Raw genomic sequence first — 18,998 nt, 5'->3', positions numbered from 1 at the left:
CCGTCCTTAATAGTTCATAATTATTCTTTGCGGTGAAGTGGTTGTTTTCTCTTTTCGAGAGCAAAACAAACCCGTGCATGAAATCACTCAACAAATCAGCTTCTTTACTGTTTTCATTTTCAGTAATGTCATGAAAACATAACTTTGTCTGTATACGTTTATGATCCTTTACCCATAACACTGTGCACTGTCACTGTCAATATAAATACTGCACATATTTATACTGTGTGTTGACGTGTAAACGTTTGACTTATATCATTTTTATTTATGCTGCTGTTTATGGTTGCTTCTTAAATATATTTATATGTAGCTCTACGTATGTACACTTACGTAACAGTCCTGCCCACTTTTCACCTTCATATGTTTAGCTTTGTCATCCTTGTTCTTTGCTCTTATCTGTATTGTATATCTGCAAGTACATTAAGAGCTATTGTAAATCAGTCACATGTATGTGTACACGTACTTGGCCAATAAAGCCAATTCTGATTCTGCTTGTGGACTGCAGATAATGACTGTCTGTCACTCTGAGCGACATTCTGCTGCCTTGTCACAAACTGATGACATCAGTGTCACCGTTACATGTAACAATGATGTAATGACACTCGTACAGGTCCACAGCAGTGCTGAACACGTCGACCATACAGGTTATTAATACTCAGTTTATCTCAGGTCTGGCAGACAGAACAAGCCTCCTCATAGACATCATACGGGCTGGCTATCACCGTCCTGGCCTGCTCTGTCATTTAAATATGCACAGATGACAACAATGACAGCATTAATAGTAATGATAGCAATATGAAGCTAAGCCCTCATCATCATCATCATTAGCATATCTCCAGGGAGATGAGCCATGATTGACAGCTAGCTGGGTGTTTTTTGGGCTGCAGCTCAGCTATCAATTACCTCTGTGCATATCAACCATCATTATGTAAAATAACTCCGCTTCGCTCGGCTCTGCTCAATTCTCTTAAGTCTTGTTCCCTCGCATAACTCTTTTTCCCTCTCCCGTGCATTTCCTTCCTCCCTCCCTCCCTCCCTCGCTCCCCCAGTGCCTTTTTTCTTTCTTTTGCACTCCGTTTCACTCCCGACCACTCACCCCCCCCCCTCCCTTTACTCACACTTTCTCCTATGTTTCTTATTCTCTCCACTCCTCTTCTTCGCCGCTCTCACGCTCCCGTTACTTGTGGCATTGCTCATCCATGGCTCGGAGTGTGTGCATGGACATCTTCCCAGGTCCTCTGTTTTTTTTGTGCAAATGACAGCATGTTTTTTAGCCGCTGAAGTTGATTTATACAGTAAAGTTCTGGTGAGTCTCAAGCATAGAAAGAAAACAGAAACACAGGACTGGGTATGGTCAGTACCATCTGGAAATGCAAATGGAAACACACTAGTGTTGTCAAAAAATATCAGTACATATTGATTCTGAATATCTGAAATGGTTTCGATACTCATTTTCCACAGTATCTGGTATCAGCTGTGCTTTCTACACTTTCTCTTCTCTCTGACAGTGAGTTGACACTTAACTTTACTGAAGTTCTAAGATAATTAATTTTAAAAGCCTGATCTAACAAGAAAAAAATCTTGAAGGGTTAGGTTTCTTTGTCAGCCTTGTTATATTTTATTTTCAATAACAATAACAGAAAATTTTATGCCTTTGATGTCGTGTCACATTTTCCATGTGGTATAGAAAATAATATTAAATATAATATATGATATATATTTTTAGGTATTTTATTGACATTAGTTGTTTCTTCTTCTTAAATGTGAGGATTAGGATTCATATTTTTCCATTTTAGTCTGTTGTTCAGACAAAACAAGCAATTTGAAGACATTATCTTTGTTTAGGAAACATCTCTGACATTAAATGAACCATTTGATTAATTAACCAGTAAAATAAGATAATTAATGAAACCTTACATCATACATGCTGGTTTCAAACTGCATGTTTGGAGCAGTTATACAGATGATCACATTTCAGTTTGGCTGGAGCAGTAGAGTTTCCAGGTTATGCAAGACTTGGTAAAAGTCACATACTATTGAACCAAGACTAACGTGGATTTCCAGTGATCCATCCAAGTAAAATGAGTTCATCTTCCTCCTCAGATTCCTCCTCATCGTTTTTCTCCTTTCTGCCATTTTAATCTCCACGATCCTTTTAAAGACCCTTTATCAGCTTCTAAATTTGAAAATACCTCAATGTACCACACCTGCAGCCTTTAACTCTAAAAGGAATAGTTTGGATTATTTAAGGTACTGCAGTAGATCGTGTTTGACATGCCTCCAGATTGGAGAAGCAGTGGTCCTGGTGTAAGAACCTAACACTTGATTCCACCAGCAGTGCTCTGCTATGCTTCAAATATGCACCCAGTCCGTTTGTGACGGATGAAGCATCAATCTGCACAGAGCAGACAGAGCAAGCAAGAAGTCAGACGCCATGCAGACTTGCAATCATAAAAACGGACAAAAAAGAAGGTATTTAAGTATGTAACTAACTTAATCCATGGTAGAAACACAAAAAGCAAGGAAAGAGGACCAAATCAACTAAATCTGCATGGGCAAAATGCTCCACTGCTGAAACACTTCTGTTCTGTGTGGAGGACAGATCAAAACCGTGGTGCAGATGTGCTCAGTGGAATCAATGGTTAAGCAATGCAGCCGTAGACCAGCAACTCCCGTGTTCTGCAGGGTAAAATAACTGATTTCACCCTTTGATTTTGCCTTTGGAGTCTGGTTGAGTGAGAGTAAAAGCAATTTTTGGCTTAAATAACGGCAGTCTCCTAGTGGAAAACTGGATTTTTGATTATAGGGAAGTCCCTTCAAGTCCTGTATGAGCTCTGCTGAAGTGCTCTTGAACAAGACACTACAAGGACAAAGAAAAAACAAACGTTTCCCCGACAGGAAGCAATACATTATCACATTATGATTGTGATAACAGTCGAGTAGAGGGCGTGATAGTATTTCCTATCCTTGTTTTTCCTACTGCATGACTACTCAGATACTCAGTGGGCACAGGGCCCAGAAATGCTACGTATCTGATGTCATCACATTAAACAATAACAAGCGCTCAGTGTAAACAGGAAACAGGAAGTTGATCTCTGACAGATCAACAGACAGTGAGGGAAACTCGCACTACACATATTAGCTATTTGAATTGACAGATTGGAAGGAAAAGCATTATCCAGAGTGGCTTACAGTGTTTTAAATAATTTTAAATCGTATTTAGAATGAGCCTTCCTCTCTATGCACAATGGTGTTATTTTGTGAAGCATGCAACCACTAACTGATCAGTTACTGGCAGTTAGGATAGGTACACAAGCATTAGCAGGTTGTTTCACACACACGCACACGTAGAGAAAGATAGTGGAAATCATCATTCTGTCAGAAAGCTCTGCCAAGAAACTTGGCAGGCAGGTGAAATAAGACATCTAAAGAAAGCAGGGAGACAGAGAAGAGACAGAGGAGGCAGGAGCAGCAAAAGCACTGATCTGTTGTTCAGTTTGTCTGCACTAACTGACTGCAATTTCTCCACCTGTCAGCAACAACTCACCAGAATGCCGTGTACGTGTGTGCCTGTGTGCCTGTGTGTGTGTGTGTGTGTGTGTGTGTGTGTGTGTGTGTTTTGGAGATATTTTTGTTTTTTCTCTTCCAAGGCAGCATCGTTATTCTTGGCTCAGTAGAGTAGCGAGTCTTTAGGGAATAAAACGGACACAGACATTCAGTCTTAGACACTCACACTCTTTTTCACACACACACACACACACACACATACACACACAAAGCTGGAATTCCCCCGGATGTCACCCTTTGCCCCGTTGGCATTGTAACTGTTTAAATGACAGGAGAGTGGTCGAAACAAAACTCCCATAATCCTCTTTCCTCTCTTGCATTTGTTTCTCCTTCACACACTCTCTGTATCCCCCTGCTCTCCTCCACCATGTGTGTGTGTGTGTGTGTGTGTCTCTTTCTCTACCTCCATCCCGACGCCCTCTCCATCCCCTCTCTCTGTCACTTCCTGTCTCTCTCTTCAGGTCTGTGTTAGCCCTATATATTAAATATTAATGTCAGTTGTGCTCTGAGCCATAATTGCCATCTCAGCCTCTGAATAATGGATGTAACTGTGCCGTTCACTACTACACCACGGCTAACAGGATAAAAAACACAGCATCCAACTGTGGTTTGCTGCGTGTGTTACTGTGGATTACAGGCTAACTAATGCTAGCATCCTAGTGTGGTTGATTACATTGTCGCAGTAACAACGGTAACTGCAAAACTAGAAGATTGCACTCAGTGGAGTGCAGATCTCCATCAGGCAACCCAAAGGAAATATTTGGATGCAACCCCTTTGTAATCACCTACATTTTAAATAGTAACTGTAATTTAATTACATTTTTCTCAGTAATTGTGACAGATTACTTTACATTCATTTTGTAATTTAATTAGGCCTACATGTAACTGGTTACTTCTGAACACTGTGAGTAGATAAGCCATGTTGTAGCGACTTAAGAACCAGACATTATTCTCTGCGACTAGATATAAAAGGAGAGTGAATATTGGACTAAATTTCATCAGGTGTCCAGAAAAACGACCCCAAATCAATACTAATATTGCTCTGTGTCTGCTTAGGCAATGATTGCTAACAGTTAGACAGTTGTGTCAGCTTCATACGGTGATAACACAGTATGTGTGTGTTTTTCATATTTTCTCAGGATTTAAAAAAACGCATAGGCCTCCTTAACCATGACTACCAGGTTAAATAAAGTTGAATGTGCTGTTGTGCTACTACAAAAAGATCGTACTTAGAAAAGAACCGCAGACCCGTGACAAAGCTAACAAGAGTGATCATTTTAAGCCAAACCATGAGCTTTCCCTAACCAGGACCAAACAGTTTTTGACCCTAAATCTATCCAGATCTTAACCACAGTGATCGCTGATATGATGTTATAAACCATAATTATTTTGTACAATGTACACAGTGAAGAGCGAGACGTCCACAACAAATCCCTTCTAGACACATCAGCTGCCAATAAGTCAACATCTCTAACCTTTTTTTGCGTTATTAAAACGTACAAAAAGAAAATAAATATATGAGAAATTAGACAATTTAGACAAAAATCCGACTATTTGTCAATCTTGTGAGATTATATTCAGATTTTCTAGAAGGGAATATAAAAATCTAGGTAAGAATTTTAAAAATGTTGGATTTGGACATTAAAAAATGGAATTTAACCTCATGCAAGGTTTTGCGAAATCATCCAATAACTAATAATGGTCTTGCAATAGGTTTGACAGTCAACAACTGGTGAGTGTATGCATATCATACCTCTTTCTTTCCTGTCTGTCTTCCCATGTTTCCTGTCTGTATATATACTGTCGTTATCCAATAAAGGCAAAATGCCAAAAATAATAATCTCGTCTAAAAAGATATACTATAGTCTTCCTTCCTACTGTGTTTCTTTTTCTTTTACTCCCTGCTCACTAACATTCTTACACTTCTCTGTCTGGATGGTGTGTGTGTGCGTGTGTGTGTGTGTGAGCCTCTTTGTGTGCATGCTGCATGCTGGCGGGTCAGCTCTCTGAGTGTGGTACTCACAGTATAGCAAAGGTCAACAGCGCTGTTATCACTTGAACATGATCAGGCCTCGAAGAGGGGGAGTGAGGTAGACGAGAGAGGGGGGAGAGTGCTCCCCTCCCCCACAGTCATTCAGACTCTTATAATTGCCCGGTTTAATTGGAGGCCTCTTAACGACCAATGACTGGACCAGCCAATCAATTCACACAAGGGGTGTGTGTGTGTGTGTGTGTGTGTGTGTGTGTGTGTGTGTGTGTGTGTGTGTGTGTGTGTGTGTGTGTGTGTGTGTGTGCGCCTGTGTGTGTGTGTGGCTGCGGGGCCTTTTTGTAGCTCAGTTGATTAGGCCAGATGGGGTCAAGTGAAGGGGGAAGAGGAACGCACACATACTGCATTAAAATGTAGAATATGTTCTGTTTGAAATCAATGAGAGAAAACACTCACAGGAAATAGACAGAGCAGGAGATGGAAATATGAAAAATAATAAGTGATATCATCAGATCTCCAGCAAGATACGCCAATGATAGAGTGAAATAATTTGACAGGGCATTAATACTGTTAAATTGATGGCTGCTCAGTGTGGTAAACGCTGGTTATTTTAAGTAGTGTTTCCTTATCTTGAATAGCAATCATCTTTAGGTTTCAGTAGGAATGCATAAACCAGCACATCTGTTTTTGAGCCACAGGTTTCTTGTGAGACTCACATGTACTGTGTCACTTCCCATCATGCTCATCCCATGTGAAATTGTAAAATAACTGGCAAAAATTCTCTGAGAAACGCCTTCCACCAGCTCCTCACAGGTGTAAGTAGTTTCCCAGTGATTGTAGGTGCATTTTCTTTTTCTTTGTGGTAGTTTCCAAAATAATCTGCCTAATTCTGCATAGCTTATGACTTTGTGGTGACTTTCGTGGTGGTGCACTTGACCCATGTGTGTGCAGTTTGATGGACAGATTTTTTAAAATAGAGCCCATCCTGCAGTGGTTTGACTTATTAAAACCAATCAAAATGTGGGACAAAAAAAGACCTGTGCTGTCCTACATAAAGCAGAACAGCTGGTCACCCTATCAGTGGTGCAGCTTTAGTGGTGAAAGTCTTTGTCATTCACCTCTTGGTGCAGCAGGAATATAGTTACACAAAACAGAGGTGGGAAGTAATGAGGTCTTTTTTACTCAAAGCACTGCACTTAAAGAAACTCTGTGGAGTTGTCGACCATGAAAAAACACCATAGAGGAATGTTTTTATGAAAAAGTACAAGATACAAGTTTCTGCAGACTGTAGATGTCAGCAACAGTTGGCGGCAACAGTGAGCTGCAAAATGCAGAAATATGCGAGTAAAAGAAAAGCAGAAGAAGTCCACAAGCTTAAACAATATGGTTTCAAAACAAAGTTTTTGCAAAAGTTGAAGAAGACAGGACATCCATTCATTATGAATTTAAAGGTGGAATTGGAAGGATTTGTCTGAGCTCTTCCTAAACGCTCCAGAAAGATAGTTGATTACTGATTCTTATTCCCAGGATGTCAAATACCGAGGTTTTCTGTCGGTAAAGCGTCCAGCGCACAATAAATAATGAGAAAATAAGAAAATACAGGCAGAGGGCATGGCCTCTGCAGATACAGCCACCATCACACACATATAGTGAGACATCATAAGTGATGATTGAGAGGGATTATGTCTATATGGGTGTTTATACTGTATTTTTGTAGGAAGATGTTACATATTATGTCTTTAAGGATTTGATGAGAAACACTGATAACAATCCAACTTCTTCTCTTCAATTACTAATTTTAATACCTCAGTACTCAGTACCACAGTACTTATTTTCCCCAATTTTCACCTTGAAAACTGAGCCACCCACTCAAAAAAAAAAACATCTTCTGTGTGTCTGTTGTACAGACATCTCTTTTTCAAGAGAGTCCCTAGTACAAAAATAAACTTGTACATGTTAAACATAGACATAATTTACAGTCAAACATTAAACATTTTCACAAAAAAAACAGGTATTTACACATTTTTTCAAATCGAGTACTTTAACATTTTGTGCTTAAGTATATATTATTTTTACTTGTATTTTGTAACATTTCTTCCGCCGCTGCTGTAGTCTTCTCATATTTCAGGCAGATGAGTATGTGAGCCTCCCAGCCGCCTCCCTTACACAGAGATGTACAGCGGAGGGTCAGCTGAGGTGGTCGTGTTAACGCTATGCTAGTGTTGTGAGGAGGACTAGACAGAGGGAGGTCAGCAGGGGTCACCGTGGCTGTCCTCCGCTGTGATAGGCTGTCACCCGGGGGTGAGGGGTCAACATCATTAGGCATGCAGAATCCCAGTGCCGGTGTTCTAACGAAGCCTGAGCTCGTTAACGCAGAGTTTTACACTCAGACCTGCCACTGTGCTGTGCTGCACCGTCACACACGCGCATACACTCACATGCGTAGTACATGTTTGCACACACACACACACGCACACACACCACACACACACAAGTGCGCACCTCTGCTTTGTTCTGGTGGTCCAGTACAAGGGCTGTCAACTCTTGAACAGCAGAGCACCAGGCTCTGCCACGAGGGAATGGAGGTGATGCAGACTTGTGAAAAGTTCAAATTATTTAAGGACGTCCTGCAGTTTAGATACAGAGGGTGGAAGCAATGTGTTGAAACCAAATATAATAGTGTATCAGTTTTTGTGGAACTTAATATATAATAATATTAGAGTCTTATAGCGACAGAGAGGCTGCAAGTTAATGCGACTAAAAGAGCGAGAAAGACAGATTTATATGCAGAGTACAATGTACAGTAGAGGAAATATTGTCTTGCATGTGAGGTTGTCTAAGGATGTTGCTTTTATTGAGCTGTAAACACACAGACACACACACACAGATGTAACAAACACATGCAGACATGAACATGTGTGTGTGTGTGTGTCTGTGTTATTGTGTGAGTGAGTGCGCCTTGTTGCCTCTGCCAGCCTGGCCAGCTGGCTCACACCAAAACACAACCTGGATGTGTTTGTTAGCTGTTGATGGCCATCTGTGTGTTTGATTTATTCTGTAATATAGATTCATGACATATGGTCCCGTTTCAAACACCCAATGTCAACACACTTCCCCCTTTTTTAATGATTTAACATCAGGGTTAGCATAAGGAAAACACATTTGTAAGGAAGATATTGTTAAAGCTATAATATGTAACATTTCCACATGAAAATGTCAAAAAACAGGAGATACATGTTATATTATTTGTTGAGTTGTGTAGTTACATTATCACAAATGTTTCCAACAATTCTCAAAAACAGATCTGTAATTTATTCAAGGTAACAGTGTGTTTCCTACCAGCCATGAAATTAAAATCACTATTTTAAGTGGTTTTATCACCTGTGCATTTCACTATACATCACCTATACACCAGTATCTGGCCCAACAATGAAAGAAAGTTTGTTTTGTACATATTCTTGGGTATTTTTATTGGTATTTTAGAGTTTGTCTTTTCCTGGAAAACAATTTGAAATTGGTGAAACTCATCCTGCACTCTGGGGCGCCGCTAGAATTGCATCCAATGGAACGTTTTCTCGCTCGCGAGCCAGCGGAGTGTGGAAGAATTTATCTCTTCATGGAACTGACTGGAAAGTTTCAGGGGAACGGGCCTCACTTTACAAAAGCACAACTATATTTACTGATTTGGGTGACACTGGATCGTAATTTATAAAGAAACTATTTTCTGGTTTCCTCTCTGGTGTCCTCTGGCCGCTCAGCTTCAACCCTCAGTTTACTAACTACAGTTTCCTGATGGACAAGAAAGCTTTAGCTTGCTTGTTGCTAATGGTATACTAATTGTTAGCTGTTAACTGACATTAGCGGGAAACAGAACCAGGCTCAGCAACCTCTTCGTGAACACAGCTGGTCTATGGGGCAAACACAGGCTCCAAGACTGACTGAGAATACGGCACCGAAGTTACACTCAGGTGTTAGCGAGGTTACTGGCAGTTAGCTAACCTATTTTAGTTCAGGTAGCTTTGGGGTGCTGGGGTGCAACTAAAAAAAACACCTCGGTACCGTAACCTCTTCTCTGCGTCATGCTGGTCTCAGAGGCTGTTTTGGTGTTCTCAGCCGGGCAAGGGCCAGTTAATCTCTCCCACCTTGAGTTACATCCATGAACCACCATAGCTGCATGGTGGATGTCGTGTAACACACCGCATCATTAGCTGTAACATAACCAATAAGCGCTCCACTTGCCGTTTCATGGGAACTTTAATATTTCCTCATCCATGAACATGATTTCTGCTTGAGTCACATCTGATAGATTATCTTGAGCTACACTGGTTGTAAAAAAAAAAAAGTGAAGCCATTGCACGTCATCAAACTACTTCTTTTGTTATTGTTTTATGTGAGAGACCTCTAGTGGCAGAATTTACATATTTTGCATTTAGATCCGTCTTTTCACATGTCAAAAGTTGTTTCTGAATCTTAAGTACTTTTGTTTTTTCAAATACAGCTGCAGCAGACCTTCACATGTTGCTAACTTGAGAAGGTCACGCCTTTGGAAGTTTCACAACAATATGAAACTGAAGGTCAAACTTGAGATTTTTTCAAACTTCAGCTGGCTCACAGTCACATTTTTTCACCACTTTCGCTAGAGTGTGCTGCTTTATTTGCCTTCTTGTATGTTCATCCAACGCCTTCATGTGGCGTTTCAAAGCAGCCTCAGTTGGTGTGGATTTAAGAACAAAAAAACATGTTCCACATATCCACAAGGAAATTCAACAGGGAAATTCATTTTGACTTTCCAACAGTATGAAATATTAATTTCTCTATCTGTATTTGGGGTTCTGTCTGCCTGTGCTGTATGTTAGAGACTGAGCTTGAATTCACATCCCCTGAAGGAAAGCAATTTCTGGTCTCATGTTTAACTGTTAACCTCAAATATTGCCTGTCCTCTCTGTCTCTGCAGATTCTTCCTCAAGTTTTTCCTCAAGTGCAACCAGAACTGTCTAAAAAATGCAGGAAACCCACGAGACATGAGGAGGTTCCAGGTACAGACCACCGCACTTTTGTGTTGTGTTTGCATGTCCTCAAGTCTCCTGTCGTCTGTCTCTCTCCTTTCTAGTGCTGGAAAGTAATTAAGTACATATACTCAAGTACTATATTTAAGCACAGTTTTGACTACTTGTATTTAACTTGAATATATCCATTGTTTACTACTTTATACTTCTATTCCACTACATTTTTTACATTTATTTGATAACTTTAGTTATTAGTTACTTTGCAGAATGGGATTTCTAATTTAACATATAAATAAGTTAATAAAACATGATGTATTATTATAGATTGATCTAAATGAATAAAGATTAATAAGTAATACAGTAATATAATGCATATTATTCTGAAACAAGCTATTCTGCATAAGGAGTAGTTTTACTCTTGGTGTTTTAGGTATATTTTAATGCTAATACTTTTGTAGTTTTACTTAAGTATTTTGAATGCATGACTTTCACTTGTAATAGAGTATTATTACATCTTTTTATGTTTAGTTTAAGGGATTGTTTGATGTTGGATTGTGTGAGATACTTATTGGTTGATACACCCTCAGTATAGAGAAGCAGAGAGGAGAACCATCACAGAAGCAACAAAAGGTATTTTAGTCTCTTTTTTAGGTCTAACAATCAATATCAATAAAAAAAGGTTGTCTGATGGTAAAATAAAGTGGTGAAATTTTTTTTAGGTGGACCTTTATTAGGAGATTAAAATACATTTTGTTGTTGACCCTGTCCACAGCAGTTCATTGCATATCTACTATAGATAATATACTGACAGTCAATAAGTACCACATACAACACCGCATCAAATAGTCCGAACTATCCCTTTAAGTAAAAGATACCAGTATCAGCAGTGAGTACTTCTTCCACCGCTGCTCCTTTCTCTGTCTTCCATGGACATATCACAGAATAATACACACAACTTCATGGTTATTGTAACACATAAACACAGGAGTGCTTTTGTGTGTGTGTGTTTCTGTGTAAGTAAATAAGCTATCAGCCTCTTTACAGGAAACATGAGATCCTGACCCTGAGCAGCCAGAACATAAATATACACACAATGCAAGGCGACAGAGAGGAGGGCGAGGAGGATGTCAGAGAGAGAGAGAGAAAGAAAGAAAGAAAAGAAAGAAAGAGTAGGTTGTGAATGAGATTTAAGGCAGTGCCGTCTTTATTATTTCCTTATCTTCACGGCCACAACACAATCAGGAAGACACCACTTGAGTCTGAGTGGAGATACTGGACAGCTAGAAGATACTGATAGATTTATTACTGTGCCACGTGTGTGACAGTGTGCGAGTGTGTATATGTGTTCTGTTGGTGTTTGTTACGTCTGTGCGGTGCGATGTGTGTGTGAGAGAGATAGGACAGGGAGAGTCATACGGTAGCGAGTGTGTGACAGTATCTGTGCCTCTAATTGTGCAGCTCTATTGTAGTGGAACCAGAGGAGACAGCTCTGTTTCCCTGGGAGATAATTAAGGGCCGGACCCATCAGGAACTATTGAACAGAGGAGGATAGACACCACACACGCACGCACACACATACACACACCGTACAGCCGCAGCGACTTGATGGTAATAGCAGTGATAACGGGTTACATTTAAAGAGCTTTTCACAGTTTCACGCCTTTAATTCCTCCATGCAGTGATCTCTAGACCCCCAACTTTGTAATTCCTCATTTTTTTTCTTTGCCTTTGCTTTCTCACTCCTTTTCACCGCTCCTCGCCTCAATAGTAAAATGTAACTAAGTAAATTTACTCAAGTACTCTGCTTAAGTTCAAATTCAAAGTATTTGTACTTAACTTTATATTATTAGCTTTATATTTCTTCTCTGCTACATCTGAGAGGCAAATATTTTACTTTTTACTCTTTTATATTTGTCAAAAAAGCTGGTGGAAACCATGTATCTGCAAATCTGGTAATTTTGATTTGTAATTTTTCTGATAAATTGTAGTACAATCTACCACAACTACTCTAGATTCTATAGGAACTATTTACATTAAACTGCTCACAAGTTCTGTGGATTATTTTGAGTTACCAGGTCGTGATTTTTGGAAAAAGACACTGGTTTTGAATTTTACAAATGTATTTTTTCACTGGACACTACGATACATGTTACCAACTTGTTAATATAGATTTGACATTAGCAGTAGAAACTTTATAGCTAAGTAAGGGATAATGAACAGTGAGCAGGTCGTTACTGTGAAATAAATCCTGACTGGACGATGCTGGACGTCAGCAGGAAGCAGGAGGCTCTTGAATCATCCTGAATTTGTTTATCCTATAATTCATCCTGACTTTATTTCACAATAACCTGCTCACTGCACATTATCCTGCTTATTACATGGTTAGTTACCAAAAAATCAATCAGTTGACACAAAATGTTCATTTTAAACTGGTTTAACCATGATTTTATTGTTCCTCCATAGTCTGTCAAACCCATGTCCATAGCAACGGTCTGTTCTTCATAACAACGGCCTGTTATACAGAAATAACAGACCTTAGGATGCTGTAATTGACCAATCAGTATCAAGTATTTAATGAAGCCTTGTAATAGTAGTTGAATAATTATGTCTAGAAACATTATAGGATGCTGAGTGAAGCGTAACCATGGTAACTGAAATGCCTATGTGCTGTATTATGACAGTAGCTGCCTTGAGAGTCTCAACACTAGGAGACAACCTAAAAGGCTTTCTGCAACTCTTCCCAAGTGAACCCCTTAGTTTATGCAGCCATCCACTGAATACTTCTTACACCACTGCCTCTCCCCCTTCTCCCTCTCCTTCGTCCTCTTCTCTCACCCAACTCTCTCCTCTTTTATCTCTTGCCCTTCCTCCCGTCTATCTGTCCCCAGGTGGTGGTATCAACTACGGTGAGCGTGGAGGGACACGTTCTGTCAGTCTCCGACAACATGTTTGTCCACAACAACTCCAAACATGGCCGACGGGCCCGCAGGCTCGACCCCGTGGAAGGAACGCCGTCTTACCTAGAGCACGGTAGCACAAGAGTGTGTGTGTGTGTGTGTGTGTGTGTGTGTGTGTGTGTGTGTGTGTGTGTGTGTGTGTGTGTGTGTGTGTGTGTGTGTGAATCTGTGTGAGCGTTAGCAGCATGGCCACCAGATGGTTGATGGTTTAATCCTATCAGGTGATTCCTGCCCCTCCATCTGGCTAATCCAACCTACTACACACACACACACGTACACACACTCACACAGAAAATGCCTGGTGTGATGCTCTGTGTGTGTATATGTGTGTGTTGCTGGGTCTAATGTCATTATGCTTCCCTTTCATAAACAAACCCAGGCTAAGAGATGTTGTTGTAATTCAGATGGATACTGATAATCACACACACACACTTTGAGTTGGTTTCTGACAGACGAGCTTTTATCATTGTGATGTGGGATTGGATTTGAGCTTATACACACAACGTTCGCACAATGCTTAAGTGACATAAAGCTGACCGTATCCATTCTGTCTGAAGCATTATGATACATATTGAACTGTCTGTGTGTGTGTTTTTATCCATGTCATATCACTGGTTGAAAAAAATGAACCGTAGTAATCTCATATCAGTCAGGCTTTAGAATAAACAGACAGTAAAAACAGTTTAGGTTCTGTCAAAATGATACCTGAGAATCACATTGCATTTAAAATGAACAAAAAGGAAAGAAGACTCCTTTAACAGCAATATATTTAGTTGTTTTTTTTGTTTTGTTTTTTTGTGGGGCGGGGTGTTTGTTTTTTGAGTGGCTCATCTTGGTCTTTTTGAGTTTGCTCATTCTCAACATTTGAGAACAGTGTATGTGAAATAGAGCTGTGCCTCATTATTTGACATGGGAGAAACACGTCTCTCCTTCTTCCAATTACAAATAATCCCTCCTTCAAACCCTCTACTTTAGACAGTGCTTTCACTCAGTGGAAAAAACGAGGAATTCACACCTTGGAGGACCTATACTGTATGTGAAGAGGACTTTTACGTCTTTCAAAAAGTTGCATGAGAAATGCAATCTGAAAACTTTTTTTTTAGATTTCTTTAGGTTAGAGATTCCAGGACTACAGGACTGCATGTCCAGACAAACTTCATCAATGTTTGAACAGGCGGGCAGATACAGAGTAGCTCATATCTTAATTATAAAATGTTTTATAAAACACCAATGGCTCTTCATCTGAGGTCTACAACGTGCATGTGGATGAGCCTGGTGAACAAATTTTAAAAGATGAATTGGACAAATTCACAGTATATTCATACTAGTTCAGTAAAGTCTAAAGTTCTGCATTGGTTATACTATTCAAAATCTCAATTCAATGAAATATTCCCTAACATTTCCCCTTTGTGTGACAAATGTCAGTTTCAAGAAGCCACTTTAACCCACAGCTTTGTACTTTGCCACATGATATTAAAGAATTTGGATGGAATTATTAAGCATCTTCTCCAATATACTAAATATCCTGCTGGAGCCAGATCCTGAAATGATTTTCTAGGCATATCAGATGCTTTTAGAAAACTGACTACTCAGCAACACTTTGTCCACTATAGTCTAATAGCTGCTAAAATACTTATACTTAAAATCTAAAAAGCTGAAGCCTCTCCAGTGAAATTAGGGTCACAGAGCTAACTGATTCACTTCTCAGCTAGCTGAGACATGGGCTTTTCTTTTCTGTGACCAACAAATAAATGAAAATTGGGTTGATTCAACTCTTTTTAGGGAGTGATCGTTTAGTTGACTATTAGAAGGTAGCCCTGATCTTAAACACATCCAAACACTGCTTACAAGGTTTCAGTTACATCTCGTTGTCCATGATAATAGAGTTAAAGTGTTTTAATTTTGGTCATGTAATCCTAGATGTCAGTATAAGTCTAAATGTCTAAAAACTACTCACAAAATGAATAAACAGTGGTTTTAAATTGAAAAAAAAAAGAAGAAGCCCAAAACGTAATCTAAAACTTCAGCACTTATTTGTTCTGTTTATTCTGTCATTGTACTCAGTAAAACAATTTACAAGGAGAAACCTCAGCACTCAGGGACCGTTTGAAAATGACTCAGTCTTTGAGCCGGCAGAGTGTTCAGTGAATAAGTGTGGTGTGCTGATCTGGACCACAGCCAGAAGCCGAGGGTGTAGCATGAAGATATATGAGGTGCAGATGCAACAAGGATGAAAAGGCTTCAGGCCAGATTTCCCACCCTGTTTAGACACTGATTGGTCTTTAACTGAAACAAATCTTTTCCTACAACCATGACTTGTTGAGTCATATACTGAAGTCGATACTGTTTTATTCCACCACTGTTTCATTCAGATGCAACTCAAGTGCCAATAATTTTTTAAATATTTGTTTTACTTCTTTTTTTTCCTCTCTCTCTCGGGTGCTATAATCCTCCTCTCCGCCCTGCAGGAGCAGCTCCTTGCATCAAAGCCATCAGTCCCAGCGAGGGGTGGACTACGGGGGGCGCCACAGTCATCATCATAGGAGACAACTTCTTCGATGGTCTCCAAGTCATCTTCGGTACCATGCTGGTCTGGAGCGAGGTCAGTCTGCCAACAATCATCATCCTGTCTCCATGTTGTTTCAACCCCTCGACGGTGTGTTTTTGCCCTCCGACCGTTGGACGTAATTCAATATGAAAACATACTTTTCCTCATGGTCGGGGCTCTTAACTGTGTGCGATCATGTGAATGTGTGTGTGTGTGTGTGTGTGTTAATGTTTGTCTAAATGAGGTTTGGCTCTCTAATGAGTCCCTACCAACAAGCAACCGCCGCCCCTCTCTACCTTCCTCACCCACACTCCCTCTGTCTCTGGAATACTGATCAAATCAGCAGATTTCGATAGCCATCGGCTTAATGCTCACAAAAACACACACTCACACACACGCAGAGCTCACTATCGTACTTTTCCCCTGTGCAACTCCTCTACAGAATGTTTATTTGTCTTCTGACTCCACTCACCGTGTGCGCCGAGCGACCGTGGCTCCCTTCCAACAACAACACCGAGTGTGTGTGTGTGTGTACATGCTGGCATACATGGATGGGTGTGTGTGTGTGTGTGTGTGTGTGTGTGTGTTAAGAGCTGAGGGGTTTGTTTACAGTGTTGAGAGCCACACTTACACACACTAACATGTGTACAGAGTCTCAGTTCAGTTCAGTTCAGACTGACTCAGCTCTCAGGCGTTCCTCAGACTGGCTCCTAATGGATTTTGGCCAACCAAATGTTTCATTTGCACTCAACCTGATTATTGATTCCGAAGCGAGAAAACGCAGTTTGAGAAATGTGTTGGTAGAAAGTGATTACGTGTTTGCCAAGTTCTGTTTGTCTGCAGCTGTCCCTCCTACCTGCAGACTTCTCACAAAAACCCAGGCCAAATAGTAAAAACTATTTTTGAAAGCCGTCCATAAAAATGTGATGCTCAAAAGTTAAGTTTGTCACATACAGCTCAATACAATGATTCCTTTTCAACTGGTGTATAAAATAGAAGCTGGGAAGTCAGAATATATTTTAAGTTTCAAAAAGAAGTCCGACTATATGTATTCTTATGGCAAAATGAGACTAATTCTCACTTGATTTCTCACCTCAGCAAACAGTTTTCTAATGGCTTTATGGGCTCAATCGCTAGTTTCAAGTCTTCTTCAATACAGCATGATGTTCATTTAGAGAAAATAGATGATAAAGCGGGTACGCTTTCAGGCGGGGCTATCATGTGATTGACAAGTCATTCTCAGTGAGTCCATCCAGTGCAACACACAGGGCTCACAAAACTCAGATCAAACTGTACAACTTAACGTTGATCGAAAAAAAGATTCTGTTGCTACATTGCCTATTCTTGTTTAAAATGTTTTCAAGAACTGTTTAGCTGTAATACCAGCAATTTCGTTACCAGCCAGGATGCCATATTTTTCTGCTGAACCAATGCCCAAGTTGCATTATGTCACCCACCAGCTCCATGCTCTCGTCAGTACTGCAGTACTCAAGTTGCTAAAAAAAATCACTTGGCAATCCCCATAGTGCCAAATTCGAGGCTTCAAAATGGTAGTCCACAAACCAATGGTGACACCAGGATAGGCTTGTACTCGGTTGTAGGTCAAAAGTCCAAACCTATATATCCATTGTATGCAATATTATAAAGGTATTCTATATTGGATATATGTCCAATATAGAATAGAGTGGATACAGTCTTACACCCTTTAAAAGGTTCACTAAAACAAGAAAAAGGAAACTGTGTTTGCTGCAAACATCAAATTTAGATTCAGGGCCTGTAATCAGATTATTGCAAAAATGCACCAAATCCAAATGTAAATACAGCTCAGTTAGAGATGCCTTTCACCACATTAACAAGTGCAAATGCAGCACATCTCCAGCTCACAAACTAAAATAAACTTTAGAGGGGAGCTCCAGCAGGAAAGTTCTTGCAAAACATGCTCTAAAATATCATAGAGCAGTGTGTCAAAACTGAATCCAAACTCAGGTTTAAAGGGGAAAAGAATTTTCAGTAACACTTTAATTGAAGGGGAGTGCATAGGACTGTAATTTCAAAAACATTTCATGACACCTGCTATTAACACAAAGGAGTCTTTATGAGTGGTTATGACTGTTGTCATTGATTGTCATTTGCTCAGTCATGTCATCTTTGATGCAAAGCTGACGCTGTTTGACATGTCTTTGTCATGACAGCTTCACTTTACTTGAAGGGGTGTGCATAAGACTGTCATTACACTGCCATGCTTATGTCATAACACTTGTCATTAATTGAAGGAGTCTGTATAAATATTTATGGCTGCTGTCATCAAGTTTCATTTGGTCAGTTGTGTAATTTTTAGTGCTAAGTTGACATTGTTTGAGATGTCTTTGTTATGACAACTTTACATTAACCAAGACAACATAACATCAAATGTCTTTGTTATGACAAGTCGACATTATCAAACATGTGCTGGTTAGTTTTGACTTTGGCTGTCATCAGACCGTTAATAAGTGTGTCATGACTGTTTTGTTTGACCTCAAGTGAAGTGGTACATTTTGGACGTGTCATAAAGACATCATGAAGTTTTATTACACTGTGAAATCCTTTTGTAACGGTGTCATTGATTTTCTTTTCTTTTAAACTTGACAAAGACATTAACAGGTCATGTTGTCTTGGTTGATATCAAGTAGTCGTAACAAGGACATTACTGGCTTTATTAATGTTGTTATATGAGACATCTAAAACAATATCAGCCTTGCATTAAAATGGCATAATTGACCGAATAACACTAAATTACTGAAGTCCTTCATCCATAAAGTCCCCTTCATGTTAATGACAGATGTCATGACATGGCTATGACAGGGTAATGACAGTTTAATGCACACTCTAGATAAAATGTTCCATGACTGCAGGTGATTTAAAGCATGGTGTAAACAAAAACAAATCAAGAATCA

General features: G+C 39.7%; 1 protein-coding gene across 3 annotated transcripts in view; it reads left to right on the top strand.

Annotated features, from left to right (window-relative positions):
- LOC146319124 (transcription factor COE1) overlaps positions 1 to 18,998 on the top strand; it is a 132,638-nt gene that overhangs the window by 81,461 nt on the left and 32,179 nt on the right. For all 3 annotated transcript variants that reach the window (XM_084729723.1, XM_084729724.1, XM_084729721.1), the window contains exons 7-9: positions 10,509 to 10,590; positions 13,449 to 13,590; positions 15,986 to 16,119. In XM_084729723.1, the coding sequence (XP_084585849.1) occupies positions 10,509 to 10,590; positions 13,449 to 13,590; positions 15,986 to 16,119 (358 nt within the window). The remainder of the gene's footprint in view (positions 1 to 10,508; positions 10,591 to 13,448; positions 13,591 to 15,985; positions 16,120 to 18,998) is intronic.

Source organism: Lutjanus erythropterus, chromosome 11 (genome assembly GCF_056507025.1).
Source record: "Lutjanus erythropterus isolate fLutEry1 chromosome 11, fLutEry1.hap2, whole genome shotgun sequence".
NCBI classification, from domain to species: domain Eukaryota; kingdom Metazoa; phylum Chordata; class Actinopteri; order Lutjaniformes; family Lutjanidae; genus Lutjanus; species Lutjanus erythropterus.
The sequence above is the reverse complement of the archived record's forward strand: the minus strand, read 5'-3'. Positions and strand labels throughout refer to the sequence as shown.